This window comes from Mesoplodon densirostris, chromosome 19 (genome assembly GCF_025265405.1).
Source record: "Mesoplodon densirostris isolate mMesDen1 chromosome 19, mMesDen1 primary haplotype, whole genome shotgun sequence".
Lineage (NCBI taxonomy): Eukaryota > Metazoa > Chordata > Mammalia > Artiodactyla > Ziphiidae > Mesoplodon > Mesoplodon densirostris.
The window spans coordinates 47735032-47759528 of record NC_082679.1 but is presented as its reverse complement, the minus strand read 5'-3'; the positions used below and the strand labels follow the sequence as shown (position 1 = coordinate 47759528).

At 57.4% G+C, this 24497-nt stretch overlaps 2 protein-coding genes across 10 annotated transcripts; one reads left to right on the top strand and one right to left on the bottom strand.

Annotated features, from left to right (window-relative positions):
- Window positions 1–957: 957 nt before the first annotated feature.
- On the bottom strand, window positions 958–12193 carry PLA2G15 (phospholipase A2 group XV). 6 transcript variants are annotated; one of them, XM_060083533.1, is made up of 7 exons: window positions 11982–12071; window positions 8633–8752; window positions 8374–8530; window positions 6032–6150; window positions 5683–5781; window positions 5080–5304; window positions 958–3048 (listed from the first exon to the last, which is right to left on the bottom strand). In XM_060083533.1, the coding sequence occupies exons 2-7, from the start codon at window positions 8700–8702 to the stop codon at window positions 2537–2539; spliced, it is 1182 nt and encodes a 393-aa protein (XP_059939516.1). In that variant the 5' UTR covers window positions 8703–8752; window positions 11982–12071; the 3' UTR covers window positions 958–2536. The 6 variants fall into 6 exon arrangements, with proteins under 6 accessions (XP_059939516.1, XP_059939517.1, XP_059939518.1 ...); XM_060083534.1 differs by lacking the exon at window positions 11982–12071 and adding an exon at window positions 9700–11952; XM_060083535.1 differs by lacking the exon at window positions 8633–8752 and having other exon boundaries at window positions 5080–5179; window positions 6036–6150; window positions 11982–12193.
- A 6497-nt stretch (window positions 12194–18690) lies between these two features.
- ESRP2 (epithelial splicing regulatory protein 2) lies at window positions 18691–24246 on the top strand. 4 transcript variants are annotated; one of them, XM_060084164.1, is made up of 15 exons: window positions 18691–18888; window positions 18977–19105; window positions 20603–20716; window positions 20832–20946; window positions 21287–21385; window positions 21607–21661; window positions 21731–21838; window positions 21914–22046; window positions 22125–22167; window positions 22327–22628; window positions 22744–22956; window positions 23063–23261; window positions 23412–23598; window positions 23916–24081; window positions 24157–24246. In XM_060084164.1, exons 1-15 carry the CDS (start codon window positions 18691–18693, stop codon window positions 24244–24246), a joined length of 2151 nt encoding a protein of 716 aa, XP_059940147.1. The 4 variants fall into 4 exon arrangements, with proteins under 4 accessions (XP_059940147.1, XP_059940146.1, XP_059940148.1 ...); XM_060084163.1 differs by having other exon boundaries at window positions 21728–21838; XM_060084165.1 differs by lacking the exon at window positions 23916–24081 and having other exon boundaries at window positions 21728–21838; window positions 24180–24246.
- The last annotated feature ends 251 nt before the right edge of the window (window positions 24247–24497 follow it).

The following is a 24497-nucleotide window of genomic DNA, read 5'->3' as shown; positions in this document are numbered from 1 at the left end:
GATGAGCAAACCGAAGCTTAGGGAGGTCAGGAGACTCCCCAAGCTACTTGGCTAGAGGTGGTAGAGCTCAGATTTGAACCCCAGTCTGCTGGCCCTGAAGCCTGCTCTGACTCCATACCCTGTCTCTACAGCTGTGAAACTGAGGGTAGAAGTGGGGTTGAAACAGATCAGGGGTGAGAGGGCGGCAGCAAGGCCATGAGTGGGTATGTGTCAGGGCACTAAGAGGCTGGGCAGGACCTGGGGGTAAGGGTTTACTCCCTTTCATGTTGTCATCCTTTTTACCAAGGCCATTGATGCAGCTGGACCTATGTATTCCTAGGCATCCTAACCCTCTGGGCCACCCATTTTTCCAGGTCTGGCCAATAACTGGTGTAGTGAGAAGATTCAGAGCGCCCTCTAGCGGCCCAGGGTGTATTGACACCTAAAACCCAGGCTGGCCAGGCTCCTGTGGAGGAGGCAGGAACTGGGGCTTCCACCACTCCCACTGGCCCCCAGCTCTGGGCTCTGCACCAGACTTCTGGCCTAGTCTCCATCCTTACGCACGTTTTCCTGTCTCAGACTCTGGTCCTCTGTCCTTATCCATCTCCATTTGGTCCCCAGTCTCTCAGTCCCTATCTCTGCCCATCTTGGTCTCTCTCCCTCCCTCCTCAGTCTCACTCTGTTCCCAAAGAGGGACAGACGGCGGATAGATGAACTGATGAAACAAAGTAGAAGGGTAGCATCCTAAAAAAATTCAAAGGATGCTGAGACCTGCAAGCTGAGGGAGGACAGAAGGCTGGGAAGGAGAGTCCAGACAGGGCGACCGTCAGGACTGTCCTTGGCTCCCAGCTGTGGGGTGGCATTTGGGGCCTGTTGACCACATAGGAGCGGCAGGATGGGGTGGTGGGCAGGAGCTTCATTCCAATAGGAATGTTTCAGGTCCTGGTTCTCAGTCCTAGGAGGGGAACTAGATCCCAGGAGAGGGGGAAGGATAAAACCCAAAGAGGTGCACAGGAGCCATGCTTTGGTGCTGAGAGAACCCATCAAGGGCCCAGGAAGGTCAAGGTCCAGCCTCTGATTACTTGCCTCGCTAGCCCCCTCACCCTTCCACTGCCTCCTTCCTCTCATGTTCAGAGCAGAGGCTAGGCCAGGGCACTTTACAGCATCCAGAGTACTTTTATTGCCAGAATCGAGGTACAGCCTGCTTAGAGCCCCATGTGGGGCCCACCACTCAGGAACAAAGGGAGAGACAGATGCTGGGTATGAATGCAACAGAGAAAATTCCGCTTCTCAGAAACCTTGTAGGAGCGAAGCACAGTCCAGCCTGACTGTGGCTTTGGGGCTCCACCCCAGAGGCTAGACCCAAGTCTTGGCCTTTAGGCATTGCCCACTTGGAGACCACCAAGGCAGATCCACATCCTCCATCCCTGCTATCACAGGGAGATCCATGCAGCACCTCTGGAGCAGGAAGAAAACCCCTAGGGGGCCCCTAAGGCACCTGGCTCTCTCAGGGGCCCACTCAAGTTTCTGGGCGAGTCCCTGCTGACTAAACACCACTGAGCTGCCTGGTGGGGATGGGTGCTGGGCAGAGTGGGCAAGAGTCCTACCTCCTCTCAGTCCTGTGCCAGCCCACGTGAATGCTAGAGAGATCCTGGGCAGGGTGGCAATGTGGTGGAGGGTCAGCAAGAGGGCAGCTCAGGGTGGCTCTGATTGGCCTTGGCTGCTTCCTTGAGTCCTCTTTCTTCATGAGTACCTAGAGGGCATGGCACCAGGCTCTGCTCTCATTCTTGAACCACAGCCCCAGGGCAAAGGGAGGCTGCATCAGTACTGTGGGTAACGGCCCAGCCAAGGAGATCAGGGCTCCTGGGACACAGATCCGAGAGCTGGGGCTCCATCTGCTGCCCAGCCCTGAGCTAGGCTGTTCTTAGAAGTAAGGGAGGTAGGAGTGAATGCCCCAGGGCCTGGGAACCATGGAGAACCTAACCACCCACCCCTGCCTGCAGGGGGAACCGGGCTGCCCCCAGAAAGCCACAGTCAGGCTGTGTGAGCAGCTAGGCCACAGCGAAGACAGCAGCTCCAGCCACCCATGGCCAGTAGCAGGCCGACTTGTGGCCAATGTGTGAGAAGGTACACCCTAGGGACCAGGAGCCCAACCTAGGGACCACAGTTCAGTCACATCCCTCACAAGAAAGCTGAGGAGCCAGGCCCTGGTGGGCGAGTGTGAAAAGGCCACAGGGGTAGGAGGAACACAAGGCCCCAGCACTGGGGATTGGGGCCAGGTGCCAGCCAATCCACCTGCGGAGCCAGTCCTGAGGTCACAATTCCACCATCAGCAGCATTCTTTCCAAGGGTCCCTCAAGTAAGTTCAGGCTATGTCTTCCTTCCTCATTCCCAGAGACGAAGGATAAACAACCCAGCATTTCCCCACTTCACAACCCAAGATCCAGGGCCTTAGATGGTCAGTCACAAACTGCTCAACTCATGGGCTATGGTTGCCCTAGAGGCCAGGAGAAGCAGTGGTGGCCAGGCCATCCCAGAGCCCTGCCCAACATAGGAATCAGGGCCCGAGGAGCACACGTTTCAGATAGGCCAGGGTAGTGGCGTTGGCCAGCATCGCGATGTGCTCGGTGCCCGGCAGTGCCTGCAGTGATACTTCTTGCTCCTGGCGGCCGCGCCAGGCCTGGCACTGCAGGGCGCTCCGCAAGTTCACAGTGCCGTCACCATCACCAAAGCAGATCTTCGGGTCGCGGTCCGGGAAGCTTTCATAGTAGAAGGAGTCTGGCGTAGGGACACCAGTGCCGTAGAGGCAGTGCAGTCGCACGCCAGGTGGCACCATGGCCTCAACCAGCCCCTCCGTGTCCTGCCGCATGAGCCAGCCATCTTCGAAGCCGATGTCCTGGAAGAAGCGGCGATAGTCCTGCAGCGTGTAGTTGGCTGTGGGTGTGTGCACGAAGACCTTTTTGGGTGACCAGGTATAGTTGTAGGGCAGCAGCCAGCTGGTGGAGACGGCAGACCGCTGCTGCTCCCGGATCTTCAGGGGCCCAATGACTGGGATCCGGTTGTTGTCTCCTGCGGATAGAGGGCTCCAGTCAGTCTGTGCTCGGGAATGCAAGCCAGCTGGGCAGCATGCTCACCGCCAGGGCCCCTGCCAGCCCCCAGCCCGGGCCTGGCCAGCACTCTGGCATCTCTATGCTGTTAACGCGGTGACAACTCCCCTATTTCCCTGTATTTTTGCTCTATCTAGGAAGCACATGACCAAGATTTGTTTCTTTCCTTTTGCATTTTGTCACCAGGGATTTAGGCAGCACAAACCCATAGGGTGATTTATGGTAAAAACAATACCTTCCCCAGAGCACTTATCACCCGGCCTGTGGGTACTGACCTTGTCACAGGTGAATCAGCAGGCGGGCAGCCCAAAGACACAGTCACAGTCCTCTTTATCTTTTATTACATTGAGCTATGTAAACATTTTTTCCCTTCCTAGGCTCAGACCTACATCCAGCCAGCCCTGGTCTCATCCCACCCACCTGCCTGGCACTAACCTGGGCAGCCAGGACTGCAGGAGACAGGGCAGGAGGGGAGGCTGCAGACAAAGTGAGAATCTTTCTCACATAGGAATGCCAACAGCACAAACGCACCCACCAGCCAGTGAGATCGCCAGAGGATGAGCTGGAACTTGGGAACAGGGGCCTCTGCCCTGCTCAGGACCCACGGCCACCCATCACCACACCACTGACTGCAGGCCTTCAGCTCTGCTGGGGCCTGGTTCTAGGAGCCCTCAGGAAAGGGAACCCCTAGCTAAGGGTCCACGACGACCACCCGTCCTGTCCCACCCCCACTCCCAGACAGCCAGAGCCTGACAGCAGTCTCCCAGAATCTGAGGCAAAGCTCTAACTAAGGCAGGGGTCCCCAACCCCCGGGCCGCGGACCATTACCAGTCTGCGGCCTGTTAGGGACTGGGCTGCACAGCAGGAGGTGAGCAGTGGGCTAGAGAGTGACGATTTACCTACCGTTCCCCATCACTCGCATTACCGCCTGAACCATCACCCCTCCCAAGCCCCCCGCCCCCTCCGTGGAAAAATTGTCTTCCACGAAACCATTCCCTGGTTCCAAAAAGGTTGGGCACCACCGCTCTAAGGGGACTCATGGGGAAGCTCTGAAAGGGCCAGTACCTGAACTCCACCATGGTAACCTGTCTCAAACTCAGAAGGGCCCACATCTCTCCTTTCAGGTCTAGGCTGGACAGAGTAGGTAGCTGTGATGAGTCCTCACTATAATTGGATTCACTGTCCAGCTAATCCAGGGTCACTACTGGGAGAGGACTGATCACAACGATCAGGTGACCAATAAGCAGGTCAGGCAGTGGCAGTCACTTGAGGAAGAAAGCTCATCAGATGCTTGTACAGCCCTGGCTCACAGCTCCTAAAGTGAGCGGTCACGGTCACGGGGCTCACATCCAGTCCTAGCAGAGGGAGGAAAGCCCTGGGGCTACAGCTGGTATGTTCTAACAGTCGTGAAAAGGCAGGTGGATTGGGGAGGAACAGGGAAGGAGGTGGTTTTCCCAACTGCCAAGCAAATCTGCACCTGCTTCCTCTCTGTGTGGCCCACAGAGGCTCCCCGCTGCCACAGAGGGAGGTGTAACTCATTAACAGGAAACTGTAGCCCAACCTTCCTTCTCTGGGGCGAAGGTGGGGATGAAGAAGTGAGGATGGGGGTAAGAGAGAGGGAGAAGGCTCCTCCAGAGAAGTTTGGATCAAACCAAGTTAGGCCAGCCAGGCCCAACGCGGGGTGGTGTGTGTGGGGTGTGTGTGTGTACACGTACGTACACGTGTGCCCTATGACCAACGGTTATGCCACTCCATGTACATGTAAGAAACCTACACAGATAACAAGAGTCATCAGCTGGAGAGGTGAATTTAGAAGTAGTGTTATATTCTCTTTTAGAAAGAGATGTTTGGAAAAGAACACAACTCTGGAGAAGGAAGGGTCCTGACCCAAGAGAAGAGACATGAGGGTGGCCCAGGAGGCCACTGTAGAGGGAAAGAAAGTGTGTCATCTCTGATACCAGCACCCCCCATGCTGGGCCAGGCAGGGTCTTACCTGAGGCCAGGACGCGCAGGGTCTTGGCCACGCCCCCCCAGGGCGGACCCAGTGCCACAAAGGCATGGATATACTTGTCCTTCCAGGCCTGTGGCTGCTGCTGCAGAAAGTAGAGCGTGTACATGTTGCCCATACTGTGGGCAGCCAGCACCACGGGGCCCCCATACAGCTGGTGCATCTCCTCGATCATCTCACGGAGGGCCAGGAAGTAGGGCCCGTTTTCATCTGCAGGCCAGAGCCAGGCGGGGGTCAGGCAGGAAGGGTCCTTGGGCCTGAACCACTGACTGTGTCTCAGGCCAGACCCAGGACTAGGTGGGTGGGGAGCGTGTGAAAATCCAAGTGGGGAGGGTCTGGTTTCCCCTCAATTTCCATGAAGGGAGAAGAAGCTCCTTTTCCCCTCCTCAGCCTCATCATCTCTCCCCAGGCCTCAGAGGCCCAGAAATCCTGGGCTGAGGGTGGGGGAAGGACAGGACCTGTGATGGCTGGGCTGGATGCCAGAGACACGGGAGTAGGGAAAGGCCCAGGGCCTTTGGTGGCTGTGATCTCCTCCTCTCCAACCCCCTCCCCCATGACCTCAGGGAGGAAATGAGAGCAACCACTTACTTGGAGCTCGGCGCCAGTCATAGGGGGCCCCCCGGACGTCCTCACCTCGTGTGTAGCCCCAGCCCACAAGGCTCTCCACCATGGTATGGAAATAGGAACCTATAGACATAAACCCATAGGATTAGAGAGAGTACAGTCATTGTCAGCTGCCCACACCACGCCTGCCAAGGAGACTGCGACACCTACAGCCGGGAGATCCCCGAAGGAGCGCTACAGGGCTCTGTGGCCACACTGAGCAGAGACGGTTCACAGGCTACCCGCCCTCAAACCAGCAGGGCTCCTCCCACTCTCGGAGTCCATCAGAACCCCCATCCCCATTCCCTGGGGGCCATGAGGAAGGGCTACACACCCACACTGCTTTTGCTGGGGTCCAGGAACTCCAGTGAGAAGGTCTTCCCAAAGCCAGGGACACGCACATCCACACCATCAGGAGACTGGGTGGTGCGGGACGTTCGGTTGTAGACCAGCCTGCCAGGAGGGGATATTGAGCCAGTGACCCAGAGGTGACACCTAAGTTGGTGTGTCCCAATACTGTCTTGTGTCCTGAGCCATATTCCCTTCCCATCCTCAGGTCTGGTCAGATGTACAGGGGAGACCAAAAAGTAACAAAGCAAATTTGTAAAGCACAGATCAGAGTAACCACATCCAAATGAGGACCCCACCAAGGCTCACTCCAGAGACTGACTCCAGGACCCCTGTGAGGCAATATTCCCTTCTCCTCAATGTCACCCATACTGTCTAATGCAGGTCTTAGATATGGTTGGGAGAGGGATCTGGCTGCCAGGCCTGGCTCTGCCATGAACATCACACTTGACCCCAAAAGGCAGGCAGCCTAACTTCGCAGGCTCCCATTGCTCCATCTCCATGGATCCAGCTCCTGCCACCTACCATAACACAACACAGGGCAAAGGAGATGATGAATGCAACACACAACAGAACCGGACAGAGAAACCCCGAGCACCTGTGGCTGCTGTGTGAGTGGGTGGGCAAGGCCTGGAGACATGATGGGGACAGGGTGGTGGAAGACAGGAGGAAAGCCTTGTGCCAGGCCAGGAACCCTGCTCCGGCCTCTCCTGATACTAAGGAGGCAAATGTGCCTGAGAAAACACAGGCTAGACCTGCAGTCCCCAGTGGTCCCGAGTCCCACCCACCCTTAAAGATCAGCCACAGAAAGCTGACAAGATACCCAACACTGGCCCAAATAAAAGTCCTGGGGACCCACTCTCTCCAGGGCAATCTGTAGATCATCCCAATGGCCACTGAGCAAAGTTCTAGAAAGCCAAAGCACTCTGTGCTGGATGCAAGTCTAAACAGGTCAGAGCCCAACAAAAGTAGATAAGCCCCTCTCAGTACCAGCCTGTACCTCCAACTGGCAGTACCTGAGACCATGCTTCTGCAACAAAAATAGAAATGCGGATCAACATCCCAGAAATAACCCTGATCGCGCAAGGGGGAGGAAAGAGTCAACAAAGCAGGTGTCATAAACAACAGGGAAAGGCAGGGTGCCCAGAGAACCAGCTAGAACCAGCTAGTGTGTCTCCAGGGGAAAAAACAATCTTAATTTGAAAGACTCCATTCAGCTCAAATATTTATTGAAAGCCAATCGTGTTTCTGGTCCTACAGCTTTAAAGATAAAAGAGACACAGTCCCTGCCTTCAGGGAGCTCAGGGTGGGCGGGAACCTTAGTTCAGAGGCATACAACTCTGGGTTCAAACTCTAGTTTGTCACTTATTAGCTGAGTGACCCTAAGCAATTTTGTAACCTCTTTGAGCTTCCAGATTTCCTCATCTGTAAAACAGGTCTAAAAACAGCACTTGTTTCACCAGATTGCTGTAAGACTCAATGAAAGAAAGTATGTAAAATGTATAGTGTTTGCATTCAATAAGCAGTAATTCTCATTACATGATTATCTTATTATGGAAGAAATATCCTAGGAAACAATGTTTGGCAGGCAGGGAATGCAGGTTAGAGGAGCAGCCTTGTGGCCAGGGTGAAGGGGAGGTTAAGAGCTCTGGAGATGGACTTCCCTGGTGGCAAAGTGGTTAAGAATCTACCTGCCAATGCAGGGGACACGGGTTCCTGGGCCGGGAAGACCCCACGTGCCGTGGAGCAACTAAGACCGTGCGCCACAACTACTGCGCAGCAACAAAGACCCAACACGTGCAGCAACAAAGACACAACGCAGCCAAAAATTAAATAAATAAATAAATTTATAAAAAACAAACAAACAAAAAGAGCTCTGGGGAGTGGCAGGGAGACTTCACAAAGGAATCAGGCTTGGGTTTTAAACAGTGAGTGGGAGGGAGTTTATCAGGCAAAGGGTGTAAAGGGTGATTCCAGGCTGAAAGAACAGCCAAGTGGAAAGGAATCCCCAAGTAGGTGGAGGGGGCAGGTGTGGCCAAGTCAGAGGCAAGGGAAAGGGTGGGGGCCAAGGTGAGGCTGTGAATAGGGGCTGGAGCATAGAAACCACAAATAGGGCCTGAGGCACTGGAGAGGGTAGGGACAGGAGCAGCAGGAAAGGGAAGAAAGTTCTGTCTGGGAGAGTGCCAAGGTGGCGTGGACCAGACAGAGGAAATGGGAAGGGAGAGAGGTCAATGACGCTGAGCCTGAGATCTCTTGAGGCGCAGGTGAGATAGAAATGGGCTCTGGAGGCGTCAGCGAGCAGCCCCCCACCTGTGCCCCAGCCCCCACCTGATATTGTCAATCCAGCAGTCAATGATGACAGGCAGCAGCAGTTCCAGGTTCAGCCAGAGTGTGAAGTAGCTGTCTGTCCTCTTGGAGCAGAGGTAGTGCACGACTGTCGGCTTGTCCAGCTTTGCCTCCAGCTGGTTGCCCAAATCACCGGGCACTGAAGGGGGACACAGAGCATGAATGAGACCCTGGGCCTGGCAGGCTGGAAACCCAAAGGCCTTCTACCCACGGCTATCCCAGGCTGCAGAGTAGGTGATACCTGTGGGGCTCCTAGGCACAAAAGCCTTTCTGTGTTCCCCATTTCTTTGATTACAGGAAATAGGCTTCATTCAGCCTCCTTGACCTTCCCTGAGTTCCAACTGGCAGATTCATGCAGTTGCTAATTAGGGAAGGGAGGGGATGCAAGACAAAGGAAAAACAGTCAAAGAGAAACCATAGTGCAGCCTTGGGGCAAGGTCCTGGTTCCCCATCAAGCAATATACACAACATCTTTGAGCTGTTTTGCAGAAACTGAAACCCCCACCAGATGGGAGAAGCCAGTGGTTAATGGGTTAAGGACGGTATGCTGCCCACAAGCACGCAGACCCCAGACGCGCTGGAACCAGAAGGTTGATGATGCTGACTCCCACTCACCTCACCACCAACCAATCAGAAGAATGTCCATGAGCTGATCACACCCTCTTGAACCATTACTATCAAACTTCTCACTACCCTCTCCAAGTTGGGACACACAGTTTTGAGGGCATCAGCCCGCTGTGGCCCCCTTTGCCTGGCAAAGCAATAAAGCTGTTCCTCTCTACTTCACCCAAAACTCTGTCTCCGAGATTGAATTCAGTGTCGGGGTACAGACGCTGGTTTCAGCTTCATAGGCAGGGTCCTGTATACAATGAAAGAAGGGCTGGGAAACAGGACAGAGCACTGGGCCACTTAACCAGAAAAAAAATAAATCCAGAGGCGGCAGAACAGACACAGTTGAGAAGCAGGCACCTGCCAGCCTCCTGAGGTCCTCGGGGCTTGCTAAAGGCCAGAGCCCAGATGCTAAACCCTGCTAAAGGTTCCAGAGTGCACCTCACCTGGAGGGCCCTAGCATCTTGGCACACCTGTGTTGGAAATGGCTCTCTTGAAGCAACATACCATTCCAGCTACAGCCCAATGGGGGTGGGTGTGACCAGGCTCCAGGGATGACTTCGCTCTACTTATTCAGTCTATACAGAGCCCTGGGGCACTTGTGACACTCAAACCCCTCCCCCCTCCCCCCTTGCTTCACTGCCTAACATTCAAGGCCCTTCACAGTCCATTTACTCCCAGTGACTTTTCAGGCCTCACCTGCTCCCACATGCCATTCTCTTGACACTTTCCAAACCCCCTTTAGGATCCAGTGTTTGGCTCTCGAGGGCATTCACTGGCCTCCAGCTGTGAACACAGCCCTGCAGAGGACACGCCCTCCTTGTGCACCATCCCACTGTGTCCTCAGGGCAGCCATGGGAGGGAGGTGCGGCACCTGCATTCACTTCCCTTCATGATGTGGTGCAGAAGTGGGGAGTCCCCAGCATGACAGCCTCTCGATGAGATGCTTGTGGACTAGACAGGGCAGTGAAGAAACCTTGGTCACTGTTTCCACCAGAGAGAAAATAGCTGAAAGAGGAAGTCACCTGATCTGCTTTGCCTGGCCAGGCTGTGTGGCCTCTAAAAATACCAATGGTCACTTCCTGGGTCCCTCTGTGCCTAGAACTAGATAAGAGCCATCCACATGCCTTTCACCTCAAGTAACACTGGGAAGAATATCCTTATTATGCCTACTTTACAGATAAGGAGACTGAGGCTGGGAGAGGTGGAAATAGCTTGCTATAGTCCCTTCCCCCACCCAGGGCCTTCAGTATCCCTTCTCTAGCCTCTGCTTCCTCTATCGCCAATTTGAGTCCCACCCACAGAGACTGGTCACCCTTGGATGCTGATCCTCTGATGGCCAAGGTTAGGTCCCTGCTCTGTGCCCAGGAACAGCTTGTCTGCTGCCCACCATGGGGGTTCCCAGGATTAATGCCAATAGCCTCATTCTCTGAGAAGCTGGGCAGGTTACGATTCCAGTTGCTCAGTGCCTCTAGGTACAACCTGAGGCTCCTCTGCTGTGACCTAGGATAACTAAGAACTGAATGAATTAATGAGTGCATTTAGCACCAATACAGGTGAAAAGGCCTAGGACCAGTCCGGTCAGAGACCACACACTTCCCAATGCCACACCCTTCATATTCAGTACTCCTTAGGTCCACACAAGGCTCCCTGCAGGCCCCCAAGACAAAGTCCAGATGACCCAACCAGTCACGAGCCCTGCACCATCTACCTTCCCCCACTCCATTCCAGAGAGCCTGGATTGCTTAGCTCCCTCCCTCTGATACGTAGTTCCCTCTGCCTGGAACTCTCTCCTGGACTCAGCTCCAGCTGCGTACTCCAGGAAACCTTTCCTGACTGGGTCAGTGGATTCTCTGTGCCTGCCCAGCACAGACCTCACCTCTGGGAATCATCCTGCAAGCTTAGGGAAGGCAAGGCCAAATCTGCCCAAACTCCATGGTGAACCTGGGCCCAGCATTCCCCAGGAGCATTTCCTGGCCCAGAGCTCCTGGTGGAGGACCCCTGGGATCACACTGCCTGCCAACCCTACCCTTCTGTGATCTGCATCATCCCCATTAAAATACTCCCAGCAGAAAGAGCATGGGGGTCATGCTGCGGCAGACTCAGTATGTAATGTATACCTCGGCATGCCTCTGCTTTTAGGAGCCCTGGATGGTCACCAACACACTAGCTCTTCGTGGGAGTGATGGCCTGAATGAGGCACCCAAAGACCCCAAAACAAAGAAGTCTCATCCCTGCCACACCCACCACAAGGAAATACTACTGGCTCCTGTACAGTTGCCTGGGCCAGCAGCAAGGAGGAGGTAGACAGGGGAGGTTGCCTAGCCCCAACATAATGTAGTCCAAGTAGGTCTGGCAGGAGCAGGGTACAGTATGACATCTGTTCATAGCCATTGTCTCAACCCCTCCCTCTGTCTATAGCCATCCTCAGATTCCCTTGGGCCTCCTCCCTCAGGCCCAATGCCACATATTTGATAAGTTAGAGGAGAGCCCTGGTGGCAGGTTAGGAGAGCAATCCTTCCCCAAAGAGCTCCCTTTCAGTAATGCCCTCTGAAACGTGTCGGGCTGGAAGGGTGGAGGAAGACAACGTCCAAGCCAAGCCCAAGTCAACCCTGAGGACCCTGGGGGCCAACTCCGAAGCCACCCTACCTCCTACAGGCCCTCAAGAGTGGGGCCAAAGAGCCTCGGTCTTTCCAGCTGAAAAATGGGGATGAGGCGAGGCTTGGGAATTAGATGAACAGGCGTACCGATGCGCAAACGGGTGGTAACCCTCCCACTTACCCCCATATTCTATTGGGTAAGGTGACAAGAGTTTGACCACAACCGCGCCCGGCATAGCAGGAAGTGGATGGGCCGACCCAGGTGACAAAACAATCATACGCTCCCTCACACCGTGTTAGAGCAGATGCAGACAGCCCCGCCCGCACCCCATCCAACCGGACGCACGAGCGAACGGACCCACGACTGGACGCGCGCCTCACCCAGCACCACCGGTGGCGGACGTCCAGCCGGGAGTGCCAGATCTGTGAGCATAAGGAGTAACAGGAGGCCACGCGGGAGCAGGGCGGTGCGGTAAGGGCAGAGGCGGAGGCCCATGGCAGTGACCGCAGCTCCAAGTCCGAGGCGTGGATTCAGCTCTGCGGTCTCGCGCCTAGGCCCGGGCGGCGGCGACGCGCTTAACCCCGCCGCTCGCAGCCTTCACAGAGGCCGGACCAATCAGGATCCGCCTCCTGCAAACGGCCTACCAATAGGAACTCTCCTTCCCAGTCGGAGCTCGCCGACCAGCCCCTACTCATCCCTGGCCAACTCCCTTAACCGCGGTGCACGCCGAGCGCATCGATCTATCGAGGCTCAGCCTGGCTTTCGCGCACGCTCTCAGCTGATCAGACCCAGCTCGCGTCTGCTGGGTACCCAGCCCAGCCCTTGGTACCCTGAGTCCACGCAGCGCAGCCCTCATCCCCGATTCCTGGCGCCTCCTTGACGAGGGATCTAGAATGCACCGGGCCGAATGGGAATTCAGGGTCCAGTGCTCGCCGCTACTGAACTACCCGGGTCAAAGCAAGAGGAAGAAGGGGAGAAGTGAGTCCCAGGCTGTTCTCGAGCCTGAGGAGACTGACCAGGACCTTTGGGCAACTCCCAAGTCGGTTCTTTGCACCCTGCCCCGAGGGCATCTGGGTTCAAGCTACACTGGCCCAGGGGCCACCTGCTGTCTGCCTGGGAAAGGGCCAGGTCAGCGTGTTTCGCTTCCCAGTGAGAGTTCAGTCCGCCTGTTTCAGGGTCTGGAGAGCAGTATCACCCACCACCCCGCTCCCCCCCCCCCCCCCCCCCCGCTGACTAAACAGTTTGCTCGCCGGGTTAAGAGAGGGCTTGAGCCTCAATCCTGCGCCAGCCCATCTGGTTAGTTCCCCTGAAGACCGGAAGAGGTGTTAGGACCTCATGTCCCCCTACCACTCCCACCCCACGCAAACCGGGGATCCAGAGAGGACACAGACTCTCTGTGCATGGAATCGGGGGCGAATAGAGTGGGCAAAGATTTGACAACCAGTAATATTCTGGTACCATGTGTCACTCTGGAATAGGGTGACAAGCATGTTTGGAGACTGGAGGTCTTGATCCTTCACACACCCACTCCTGAGAACCAGTCAATACCCTGGTCATCCCTGGCTGGTCCCAAGACCTCTATCCTGCCCCTTCCTCCCTCCCTCCCTCCTTCTCTTCCTTCCTTTCTTCCTTTTGGTCAGTGGCTGACCCTTTACAGCCTCTCTGCAGTGACCCTCAATGAATCTACTCACCATCTTGGCCTGCCCCTCCTATATTCTTTTAGTGAAACATATTCGTGGTTGGAATACCCTCCTCTCTTAAGGTCCAACTATCTCCCACCTCAGACCCTGGCCCAGTGACCCCCTTTCAAAACCCCTGCCTCCCTCACCTCCATCCCAGGCCCCAGCAGAGGGGCTGCTGAGGACCAATCTGGTGCAGGCCCAGTATGGGAGACCATAGAGACCCTTCTGCCAGGGCTAGGACAGGCAGGAGTCCAGAGCCAAGGGTTAAGTGGGGGTAGGGTATGGATCAGGACAGCCTGGGCTGCCTTGGACTCTGGCCACAGTCTGAACGTCTTGTCAGCCCTGCAGCCTCAGATGCCCATGGGCTCCTCAAAGGGTGGCCCTGTTCTTGGGAGCGGTTCCCCATTGCCCCACTCCCATAGGCCCTGAAGATGATAGGACCATAGCCATTGGGGCAGGGGGTGCCAAGGTCTGGTCAGTAATAACCAGTGCTGGCGCTATGGAGAGGGGTCAGAGGGTGAGGTTCCCTCATTTTCACCATGACCCCATCATTCACATGATCCCCTGGGCTGCAGACCCCGGGTCATCCTGGACTCAAGATACCTCCTTGAGTCTCAGACCCACAACTAGGTGGTCACCAAGTTTTGCCAACTCTACCCTCCCAAAGCCACATTACCCTCATCCCCATACTAGCCTCCTTACTGATGTCCTAACTTATGCCCTTATTCATGTGGCATTAAACAGTAAATCAGGCCCCATCACTGTCCACCTAACCCCATTTATGACCCTCTCATTGCATGCATCATATGCATCTCACTCACAGTAAGTGAGGACCCTGGCGAGTATTCTGGTTTCCCCCAACTTCTACTCTCCCTCTTCCTCAACTCTCTCATCTCCAGCCTCAATGGCTTCCTTGCTGCCTAGAACAGGACATCCTCATTCTCCCTCAGGACTTCTGCACTTGTTGCACTGGGACCACTTTGCAGACCCCACTTTTGGGGATCCAACTGATTTAGGTCTCAACCCAGACATGATCACTGGCTTTGAAGCAGCTCCTGCCTAGCTCCCATTAGAATATAATTGCTGGAAGAGCAAGCCCCTCATTTGTCCTCCTCGGTTACCACCTGCATAATCCCTGGCACACAGCAGGTGCTTAATATATGTTGAATCAATGAGTGATGAACCCCCTTCTCTATAACCCTCCCTCTTTCCAAGATAGGGTCCTGGTGCCTGTCAGACCTAGAGAAGAAGATAAGGGACTGAGAGGTCCACAGGTTGAATGTGAATTCTGGGAAAGAGGGAGAGTGTTCCTGTGGAGCAGAACATTCTGAGCAAAGGCTAGAGGTGGGACTGAGGAGCCAGGCCAGTTGTGGTATCTTCCTCAGGTGAGAACCCAGCCAGCAGCCTCTGCCCTCCTCTGTAACTGGGCACTCTGCAACCACCCCTCCCTCGCCCCAGCTCCAAGCTTCCCTACCTGAATCAGGTGGGTGGCTGGGCTTGGGGCAACCCAATCAACACCAGGGCTTCTAAGCTGGTGTGGTAGCCAGAGCTAAGTCTATTTGGAGGCAAATGATTCTCCCTAAAGCTCACAGCTCAGCTGCCTCCTATTCCTCTGCTGCCAGAGCCTCCCTAGAGTCATGAGAGGCCAATACTGACCCAATAATGACAGAACCCTGGGGCAAGGGGCCCAGAACAGGGCCTCTAACCTGGTCTAGGCATCAAGGAAGGCTGCCTGGAAGAAGAATTATTAGAGATGGGTCTTGATGGATAAGTAGGAGTGTGCCAGGAAAACAAAGGGATGATTAGGTAGGTGGGTGCTCCAGGCAGGGAGCTTAGCATGTGCAGCAGCAGTCTGTAGACCAGAAGAACAACAGCAGTGTAGAGCACAGTGGTGGGTGAAAGTGGGACAGGGCAGTTTGAGGGCCCTGAAGACCAAGCTTAAAATCCTGGCCTATGTCCAGAGAGCCAGGAGCCTCGAAGACTCTCAAGCGGGGGGTAAGTGGCCTGGGGGGCGGTGTCAAGGGCTTCCCCTTTCACCTGGGGCGTCCTCCGGTCGAGCCTTCCAGAGCCAGCTCCTCCTCCCTGCCCCGCAACACCTGGTTCCGTCTACGGAGTCAGTGCGCCCTCTGGTGGGTACTCAGAGGCTATTCGGCGGCAAAGGCGTGGAGATGCGAACCCCAGGGGAACCTTAGTGCGCTTGCTACTCTGGAGGCCTGGGAGGTAAGGAAGGGTCGGAGCTGGCCCAGCTGGGAGCCGCTGACCGCTGAGGGTGGGGATGGGCCTGGGCCGGCGAGTGTGGATCGCCAAGCAAGCACCCAGTGTCGAATCCTCTTCGACAGCGGAATATTTCCCAGGAGGGAGTGAGGAGGGTGTTTTACACCATTCCTACACGCCCTGGAGGTCCACGAGAAGAGCCACACTCCCCTGGTGAGGAACCCCACCCTGTATCTGCCCAGACTTTCACGTACCTGCGGCTGGAGCGCCGGCTGTCTTAGTGGCAGGCTTCCAAGGGCTGAAGTGAGGATGGGATTCCGCTAGCTTGCGGGCAGGCTCGCTGGACCAAGTTCCTTTTTCCCAGGTATCCAGAGTACGGTTTGGGAAAGGACTCTGGGTGTGCCGTTGGAGCTTCGCTGATTCCTCGCGCGTACCGTATCTCCGATTCACTCATTTGTGATTCGTGAACACTAGCTAGTAGGTGTGTGGGGCTGGGGGACATTTATCAGTGAAATACAGAAATCTCAAACTACAGTGGGGACCCCTGCTAAGGAGGGATGTGCCTTGAGAGGGGAAAATTTGGAGGGAGGGCAGAGGTTAACTAGGGCAAGGTGTGTTGGGAGGGGAGGAAAGGGCACAGATGAGACTCTAGTGCAAAGGCCCTGTGGCCCCAGGGAAGGTTACTTTTCATGGATACGGGAAGAGAGCTTAGTCAACCACTCATTCATTCTTGAGCTACTACTATGTGCCTGGCAGGCCCAGTGATAGGCTCTGGGGTTGAGCCTTTCCTCCAGGATCTGATATTCTCGCGGGTGGGTGGATGGTGGGGTAGGGAGACAATAAATGATTTATCTTGTTAGTAGCTGGTTTAGTGCTGGCAGAAAGGAGACATGAGAGCCGGCTGGGGGACAGGAGTGCGGGTTGTTTAGTATTAACGGTGTGATCTGGGAGGACCCATCTGAAGATGAGTAAGGGAGCTCAGCAAAGCAGGGGGCCTAACGTTGTTTTAACGAATTTAGTTTTTCAAGAGTCCAAACATTGGGAATTGTCATGTAGGTGGAGGCGGTCGGACAGGTGCACGGGAGTTTTGGGGGAGCCGCCCCACGCTTGGGGTTACTACCCCGCAGGGACCTGTACGCGCATGAATGCCTCTCCAATGGGAATGCGCTCAGGACGGCACCTCGAGGGGGAGGCTTCCCCTGGAGCCCGGCTTTGAGACCCGCGCTGAAGGAAGAATATGGAAGGGCCCAGCGCGGAGGTCTAAAGGTTTAATGGATGGGGGCGCCAGGAAGGGTGAGATTTAGATCAGGTAGCGCCGGGATGGCCCGGGGCTCTGTCGTCTTGGAGCAGAGCCCAGTCTGGAGCCTGACAAGAGGCAATGCACGCTAGGGAAGTTTTAGGAGAGGCTGGGGTGCTGTTGGGGTGAAGTGCAATTAGGTGCGAGGGCGTGGCCGGGAGGAAGGCCCGATTTAGCCTGGCGCACGCGAGCTCCGGGCTGGGTGGGGGAGGGGCCTTACCTCGCAGTTGCGCCCCGCCCACCGAACAAATATTTGACATTCCAGGCTTATCTAGAGGGGGGTGGTACCTGAAGAGCGCATTTCCTCCTCCCCCCCGGGCCTGATTGGCTTAGCGCCTTCGGGGGTGGGGTCAAGCGGGTTGGCAGTAGGGTGGCGGTCTTACCAAGGACAGCGGAGCGTGGGCATTCGCCTACACCGCAAGGGAAGCGCTGGTCGCTCGAAACCGCTGGAAAACCAGTCTACTTCCCTCTCCCTTCCAGCCGCCGTGTCCCGGGCGCCCTCAGTCTGTTTATCCGCCAAATGGGGACGCGGTGCAGTTTGAATTAGTGGGCAAGGCCTCGGAGGCGTCTCCTCTACGCCGGGCTCTTTCGCTCTCAGTTGTCTGAAGGTCCGAACGTAGCGCCCAGCTTGTCCGAAAGCGTGAGGTGCGGCTCCCGCCCCAGTTCCGTCTCGGGCTTGGCAACCCTCTGTGTCTGCTCCTGCCGGGCTGGAGCCCCTTCTTCCCGCCGGATTCTTCTTCAGTTTCTCAGTCACATAAACGGGAGAATTCGGGAAAGTCCGGGGCGGCCTGGAAACTCGCCGTAAAGGAGCCTCACCAAGCCCGACAGGGCCGAAGTGTGCTGGGAGCCCTCCACGAAGGGCTGTCGGAAGAAGAGAAGAGATGCAGGATTTGCGGCTCCCTTACGCACATTGCACTTTTGCCTCTAGCCCCCACCGGCCAGCACGCTCACATCTCCAGGCAACATGCCTGTTGTCAAGGGGGAAGGGCGAAAACAGGCGGCAGGCCTCACGTGCGGTAGGGGTGAGGCTCCTTGCCGGGACCATCCGGCTCAGCGCCGGGGAGCCGCTCTCAGGAGCTGGGGCCGGGGGTGGGGGAGACGCGCTTCTTCCTTCCCCAGCACCGAGGCCTGCGCACCTCCGACCGCTCTTTGGCACCGCGGGCACTTCCTGGAGCCAGGCTGAGGCCCAGCCTTCGCACTTGTGTGCACAAACCCTGCCCACTGACCTCTGGTGAATACCCAAATGGGTTTAATGATCTCCTGTGCTTCCTGCCACCCTCCCCCCACCCCAGTCGACCTCTGGCGACCCCCCTACAAGCCTTTGGGTGATACCTGGTAGCTCTTACCGCCCCCTTTGACCTTGGGTGACTCCTTTTACCCCTCCAGACCGGCCGTCGTGACCCCCGCAGCCTCCAGGCTGCCTCCTGGTGATTTTCACAAGTCCAAAGGACCCTTACGGACTAAAAAAGGCCCCTGGTTTTGCACTTTTCTTGGCGGAGGCCCGGTGGGGGAGCGGAGAGGGAAGGGGGTCGCCCCAGAAGTCAAGCAGGGCCCGCTGGGGGAGCGCGAGCCCAGGCCGGCCTTGTGAGTGTGCGCGTGCAGGACTAGAGTCTAGCGGCCCTCCCCCATGGTTCCCGGGGTCCGCCCTAGGTCACGTGGCCGGCGGGGCCGACAGGTAACTCGCCCAGAGAGGGCGGGGGCCGGTAGCCGCCCCGCCCCGCGGGGCGCCTTGGGCGGGTCTCAGCAGCGCCCACTGCGGCAGCCGGGCCGCAGGTGCCGCCCATAACACACGGTGTCCCGCCCAAGCCGATCCGCGTCTGCCGTCGGTCGGTGAGTGCGTGCGCTTCGTCGGTCCGCGTGTGTCTGTCTGGTCGAGCACCCCCTCCCTCTGCGGTCATGACTCCGCCGCCACCCCAGCCACCGCCCTCAGGCCCGAACCCCGTCGCAGACTCCGCTGCCGACCCCCGTCCCGGGCCTGGACCCCTGGTCGTACTGTTCGGGGCCACGGCGGGTGCGCTGGGGCAGGACCTGGGCTCCGACGAGACCGACTTAATCCTCCTAGTCTGGCAAGTGGTGGAGCCGCGGAGCCGCCAGGTAGGGTGGAAAGAGGGCGGTGGGATCTCCAGGGAGCTTCAGGATCCGAGGGGCGCAGCGGCTGATCGGTTTTCCCCGCCGCTCGCAGGTGGGGACATTGCATAAGTCGCTGGTGCGCGCCGAGGCGGCCTCACTGAGCCCGCAGTGCCGCGAGGCGAGCGGCCTGAGCGCCGACAGCCTGGCGCGGGCCGAGCCGCTGGACAAGGTGCTGCAGCAGGTGAGCGCTGGGGCCGGGGTGAATGGAGGCCCGGCCGGGCTGCAGGGACATTTCTCGGCGGGAGAGGCGGCAGGAGGCGAGGCCTGGCGCACCACAACCAACTGGCCGGGGCGGTAGGACGGGTTCCTGTTGTTTGAAACTTTCAGCGACTCCCGCGTGTTCGTGTGTCCGCGTGTGCCGGCCATTCCTAGGGGGGCGTCTTTTCAGACTTTTCAGTGGTCCACTCCTACTGAGGGGGTGGAGATGGAGGCTGTGAGACCCCTCCCAGAGTCCCCGGCCTGCGGGAGAGCTAGGCTGAGACGCCTCTGGGGACCTGCCCGGCCAGGTCTCTCAGAACAGCAGCCGGAAGCTGAAAGGGCCGAGGGGCCCAGACTTGGCCATAGGTCACGGTCCCTGCTGCCTGCGTCCTCGGCCCACCCACCCGCCAGGAAGACGCTGCAGCAGGGGCGTAGGGCGGTTTCTGCCCAGGAGGCAGGCGCCGCCAGGTGTAAGCTGCTCGTCCAGGCCTGTCTCGGCCGGCTGGCCAGGCGTGGGCGCTGTCCGGACCCCGCCTGGAGGCTACCTGCCTCCAGAGTGCAAAGGCCTGGGGTGCCTCCCGGCCCTGGCTGAAGTGGGAGTCGGTTCCCTTTGCTGTTTTTCTTATCTTCATTACTGGGCTCACCCTGTGCCTGACTCTTGAGTGGAATGAGTGAAAGTGCTTTACTAGCACAAGTTCTTTCATCTTCCAACAACTCTGGTGGTTCCTGATGAGGAAACAGGCACAAAGATGTCGAACCTGAGTCTGTTCCAGCCCAAGCTAGCCCCGACTTGAGGAGTGTGCTGGGTTGCCTTGCTCTACCAGCCTCAGATTGTATAGCTGGGGTTAGGAGAGGTTCTTGGGCCTGTGGTTTGTGCTTGTACCAGTTCTCCAGCAGGGATAGAGGATGGGGGAGGGGCAAGGCAGCTTTCCGCCCCCTCTATGAGCAAACAACTCAGTGCCAGCCGGTCGATAAGATCTGGGTCAAAGCTCATGCTGCCCCTGGCGTCCAGGTGTGGAGTTCTGTCAGTTCTGTCCTTGGAGTTTCTCTGCCCCTCAGTTGGTCAGACCTAGGGGCGGGGCTGCCATTGACCATGAGCAGGCCGGGCCTCAGGCAGGACTGGGCCTCCCCCACCTGAGGGTGGTGCCTGGTCTGGGACAGGTTTAACCTGCTTTGCCCCGCCCTTTCCCACCTGGCTTGTCCTACTCCACCAGGTGTTTGCTCTGGCCCCATTCCAGACCTGGAGTGTGTGTGATGGGGGCTTGGGTGATATGTGACTGCTCCCATTTGGCCTGGAGAAGGTGACAGTGGACTGGGGGAGAAGGAGGATACAGAGCCAGGCCCAACAGGCATGGCCACCTCCTCCCCAGGCAGGGTAGGGCTGAACATCTGGCTGAACCAGCTTTGCAAGCCTGTGCCCTCCCTCCCCCTGCCTGCCTAGCTGTGAGTCCCTCTGTGTCTCTCCGCTCCCTATTCCTAGTTCTCACAGCTGGTGAGCGGGGATGTGGCTTTGCTGGGCGGGGGCCCCTACATGCTCTGCACTGATGGGCAGCAGCTGCTGCGACAGGTCCTGCACCCTGAGGCCTCCAGGAAGGTATGCCACCACTGAGGGCACAACAGGGGGTAGGGTTCCTAGGACCCCTCTTGTCACGGGGGTGGGCAGGGCAGCTCAGTTTCCCCCATTCATCCCCATTCCCATGTGCCCCCAGAACCTGGTGCTCCCCGACACCTTCTTCTCCTTCTACGACCTCCGCAGAGAGTTCCACGTGCAGCACCCGAGCACCCGCCCTGCCAGGGACCTCACTGTGGCCACCATGGCACAGGGTATCTGTGACCTAGCAGGATTACGGTGGAGGGGCAGCTGTAGGCTGAATGTCTCTGAGTATGTGCATGCTGGTGGGTTGAATGAACACATACAAGTTTACATTACCTGCTGCGTCCCTGCCTGCATGTCTCTGTGCCTGTGCTGGGGCACATTTGGAATGTGGGCATATGTCTACATATGTCTGGGCTGGGGACCTTTAAGGGGATCCATGAGCTGGGCCAAAACAAATGTGTTTGCCAGGATTCTGCATGTGTCTATGTAGGGGACTTGAACCTCGGTGGGACATGCTGGTTGCCCTTACATGCTGGGATTTCCTCATTGTTAGTTCTCTGCTCATAGACTTGGGGCTGGAGACAGATGCCACAGAGGACGATTTTGGCGTGTGGGAGGTGAAGACAATGGTAGCTGTCATCCTCCACCTGCTTGATGGACCCAGCGGTAAGGTTCCCCCACCACCTTTCACCTGTTCTCAGGGCTGTGTGACTGCCTGCCTATTACTTCCTCCAAGTTCCCCTCCCCATTTGTCACCTCTGAGAGACCACAAGGTGAAAGCCCCTTTGTTACCTCCTCATCCCCCTCAACTGTCCTCTTTTTGCAGCGCTTGGTGGGGAGACCCCCCTCCACCAGACCCTGCTGACCCCCATGCCATCTCCTCTCAGGTCAACTGTTTTCGAAGCCCGAAGTGGTAAAGCAGAAATATGAGACAGGGCCTTGGTGAGTGAGGGGGCAGGGTTGGGGGTAACACCAGCTGGACAGCTCTGACTGAGCCCCGCCCCACAGCAGCAAGGCCGACGTGGTGGACAGCGAGACTGTGGTTCGGGCTCGTGGGCTGCCCTGGCAGTCATCAGACCAGGATGTGGCTAGATTCTTCAAAGGGCTCAATATTGCCAGGTGGGTACAGCAGCATGGGTGGACCCAGGAGGGCAGGCCTACCCAGGAGGCACTAACGCAGCGCTGGCTCCACAGGGGTGGTGTAGCACTGTGCCTCAACGCCCAGGGCCGCAGAAATGGTGAGGCCCTCATCCGTTTTGTGGACAGCGAGCAGCGGGACCTAGCACTGCAGAGACACAAGCACCACATGGGTGTCCGCTATATTGAGGTGGGGCTCTGGGCTTGGGAGCGGAGCAGGGCAGAGCTGAGGCCGGGCAAGCGTGAAACTCATGGGCTGTTCCCACAGGTATATAAAGCAACAGGAGAGGAGTTTGTAAAGATCGCAGGGGGTGAGTGTGCTCCCAACAGCATCTAGATCCCCCTGGTTCTTGATCCATGTCCTGCTTCCCCGACGCCCCTCGCCTTTCTGCTCCCGTGTGCTAGGTGTGGGTGGGTATTTGGAAGGGCACAAATGAAGTCAGTAGGTGACTCCCACGCCCCCCACCAAGGCACTTCACTAGAGGTGGCTCGTTTCCTGTCACGGGAAGACCAAGTGATCCTGCGGCTGCGGGGACTGCCCTTCTCGGCTGGGCCAGCAGATGTGCTAGGCTTCCTGGGGCCAGAGTGCCCAGTGACTGGGGGTGCCGATGGGCTGCTCTTTGTGCGCCACCCTGACGGCCGGCCCACTGGTGATGCCTTTGCCCTCTTCGCCTGTGAGGAGCTGGCACAGGCTGCATTACGCAGGCATAAGGGCACGCTGGGTAAGCGATACATTGAACTCTTCCGGAGCACTGCAGCCGAGGTGCAGCAGGTGAGCCACCCAGGGCTCCCCCTACCCCCGTGTGCTTCTCCAGGGTGCCCCTTCCATGCCCTCCTTGGCCCTGCCCTGCTTGGCATAACCAGCCTGCTGCTTCCTTCCTTACTAGGTCCTGAACCGCTATGCCTCCAGCCCACTCCTTCCCACACTGACTGCTCCACTGCTGCCCATCCCCTTCCCACTGGCAGCTGGGACCGGGAGAGACTGTGTACGCCTTCGAGGCCTGCCCTACACAGCCACCATCGAAGACATCCTAAGCTTTCTGGGGGAGGCAGCGGCTGACATTCGGCCCCACGGTGTGCACATGGTACTCAACCAGCAGGTAAAGCTGCGTCCAGTGGGGGAGCACACTTAGTTACGGAGGGGTGTGTGATTGGGAGGAAGGCATTTTTGCACATGACAGACTGCTTACAAGATGGTGTGCACAGGGCCGGCCATCGGGTGATGCCTTCATCCAGATGACATCAGCAGAGCGGGCCCTAGCTGCTGCTCAGCGTTGCCATAAGAAAGCAATGAAGGAACGCTATGTGGAGGTGGTCCCCTGCTCCACAGAGGAGATGAGCCATGTCCTGATGGGGGGCACCTTGGGCCGCAGTGGCATGTCCCCTCCACCCTGCAAGCTGCCCTGTGAGTGTCCCAGGGGGCTAGGGAAGGAGGAGGCATGTGGGGGCCAGGATGTTATAACCCTCACTTTCTACGGTGGGGACTCCCTTCTGGCTGCCCCACCCAGGGCAGTGCTGGGCTCCCTGCAGATACGCTCTCTACTTCTGCCTCTAGGCCTCTCTCCGCCCACCTACGCCACCTTCCAGGCCACCCCAACACTCATTCCCACCGAGACAGCAGCTGTGTATCCCTCTTCAGCACTGCTCCCAGCTGCCAGGGTGCCCGCTGCCCCCACCCCGGTTGCCTACTACCCAGGGCCAGCCACTCAACTCTACATGAACTACACAGCTTACTACCCCAGGTACCCTGCTGCTAAGATTACTTCACAGTCTTGCCCCCTTGTCCTGGTTTGGGGGAGGATCATGATCCCCTTCCTGGGCCAAATAACTCAAGGTCTGCTGGAACTTCGACTTTACTCTGAGACGACAAGCGAGTGACAAGATGTGGGCTGCCTGATGCCATCTACAAACTAGAACAGAGATGACTCTGTAGAGACAGGGGTATTAGGGAGGAGGAAATGAACCAAACACAAGGCAGAGGCAAGGGAAGAGGCAGGTAGGTCTTGGTCTAGGCCACAGGTGGCACTGCACTACTAAATCCCTGCCTTTCCCACCCTAGCCCCCCAGTCTCCCCCACCACTGTGGGCTACCTCACCACGCCCCCTGCTGCCCTGGCCTCTGCTCCCACCTCAGTGTTGTCCCAGCCAGGAGCCCTGGTCCGTATGCAGGGTGTCCCATACACAGCTGGTATGAAGGATCTGCTCAGCATCTTCCAGGCCTACCAGGTGAGGTGTGGCTGGAGGGCTTGGGAACCTGGCTGAGCCTGGAGGTCCCTGCCTAAATATCTGTCACTTCTGCAGCTAGCCCCTGATGACTACACCAGTCTGATGCCTGTTGGTGACCCACCTCGCACTGTGCTACAGGCCCCCAAAGAATGGGTGTGTTTGTAGGTGAGGGAGCCAGGAGGTAAGAGCTGGCTGATGTCCTCAGCTAACGGGACTCTCCTGCATCCAGAGAACCAGCGCCCTCAACCTGGTTGGTAGCTTCTTTCTGGCTTGTCAAAATTCTCAGAAGGCCCCCAGAGGAGCTCAAGCCCCAGCTCCATCCCCCCTACTTATTACTCTGCTTGTTCATCCCAAAGATGATGGCTGGACCCTGAATGCAGGGCTGGGGTGGAATGGCACTACCCTGCTCCCAGTGG

Excerpts from the sequence above, each read along its gene's own strand:
- PLA2G15 (XM_060083532.1), bottom strand. The coding sequence starts at position 12,096 with ATGGGCCTCCGCCTCTGCCCTTACCGCACCGCCCTGCTCCCGCGTGGC. Across the intron at positions 6,151-8,373 it reads TGCTGGATTGACAATATCAG|GCTGGTCTACAACCGAACGT; the intron begins GTGGGGGCTGGG and ends CCCTCCTGGCAG. Across the intron at positions 5,782-6,031 it reads CCCCAGCAAAAGCAGTGTGG|GTTCCTATTTCCATACCATG; the intron begins GTGTGTAGCCCT and ends TTATGTCTATAG.
- ESRP2 (XM_060084163.1), top strand. The coding sequence starts at position 18,691 with ATGACTCCGCCGCCACCCCAGCCACCGCCCTCAGGCCCGAACCCCGTC. Across the intron at positions 21,839-21,913 it reads AAAGGGCTCAATATTGCCAG|GGGTGGTGTAGCACTGTGCC; the intron begins GTGGGTACAGCA and ends CTGGCTCCACAG. Across the intron at positions 23,262-23,411 it reads TCCACCCTGCAAGCTGCCCT|GCCTCTCTCCGCCCACCTAC; the intron begins GTGAGTGTCCCA and ends TTCTGCCTCTAG.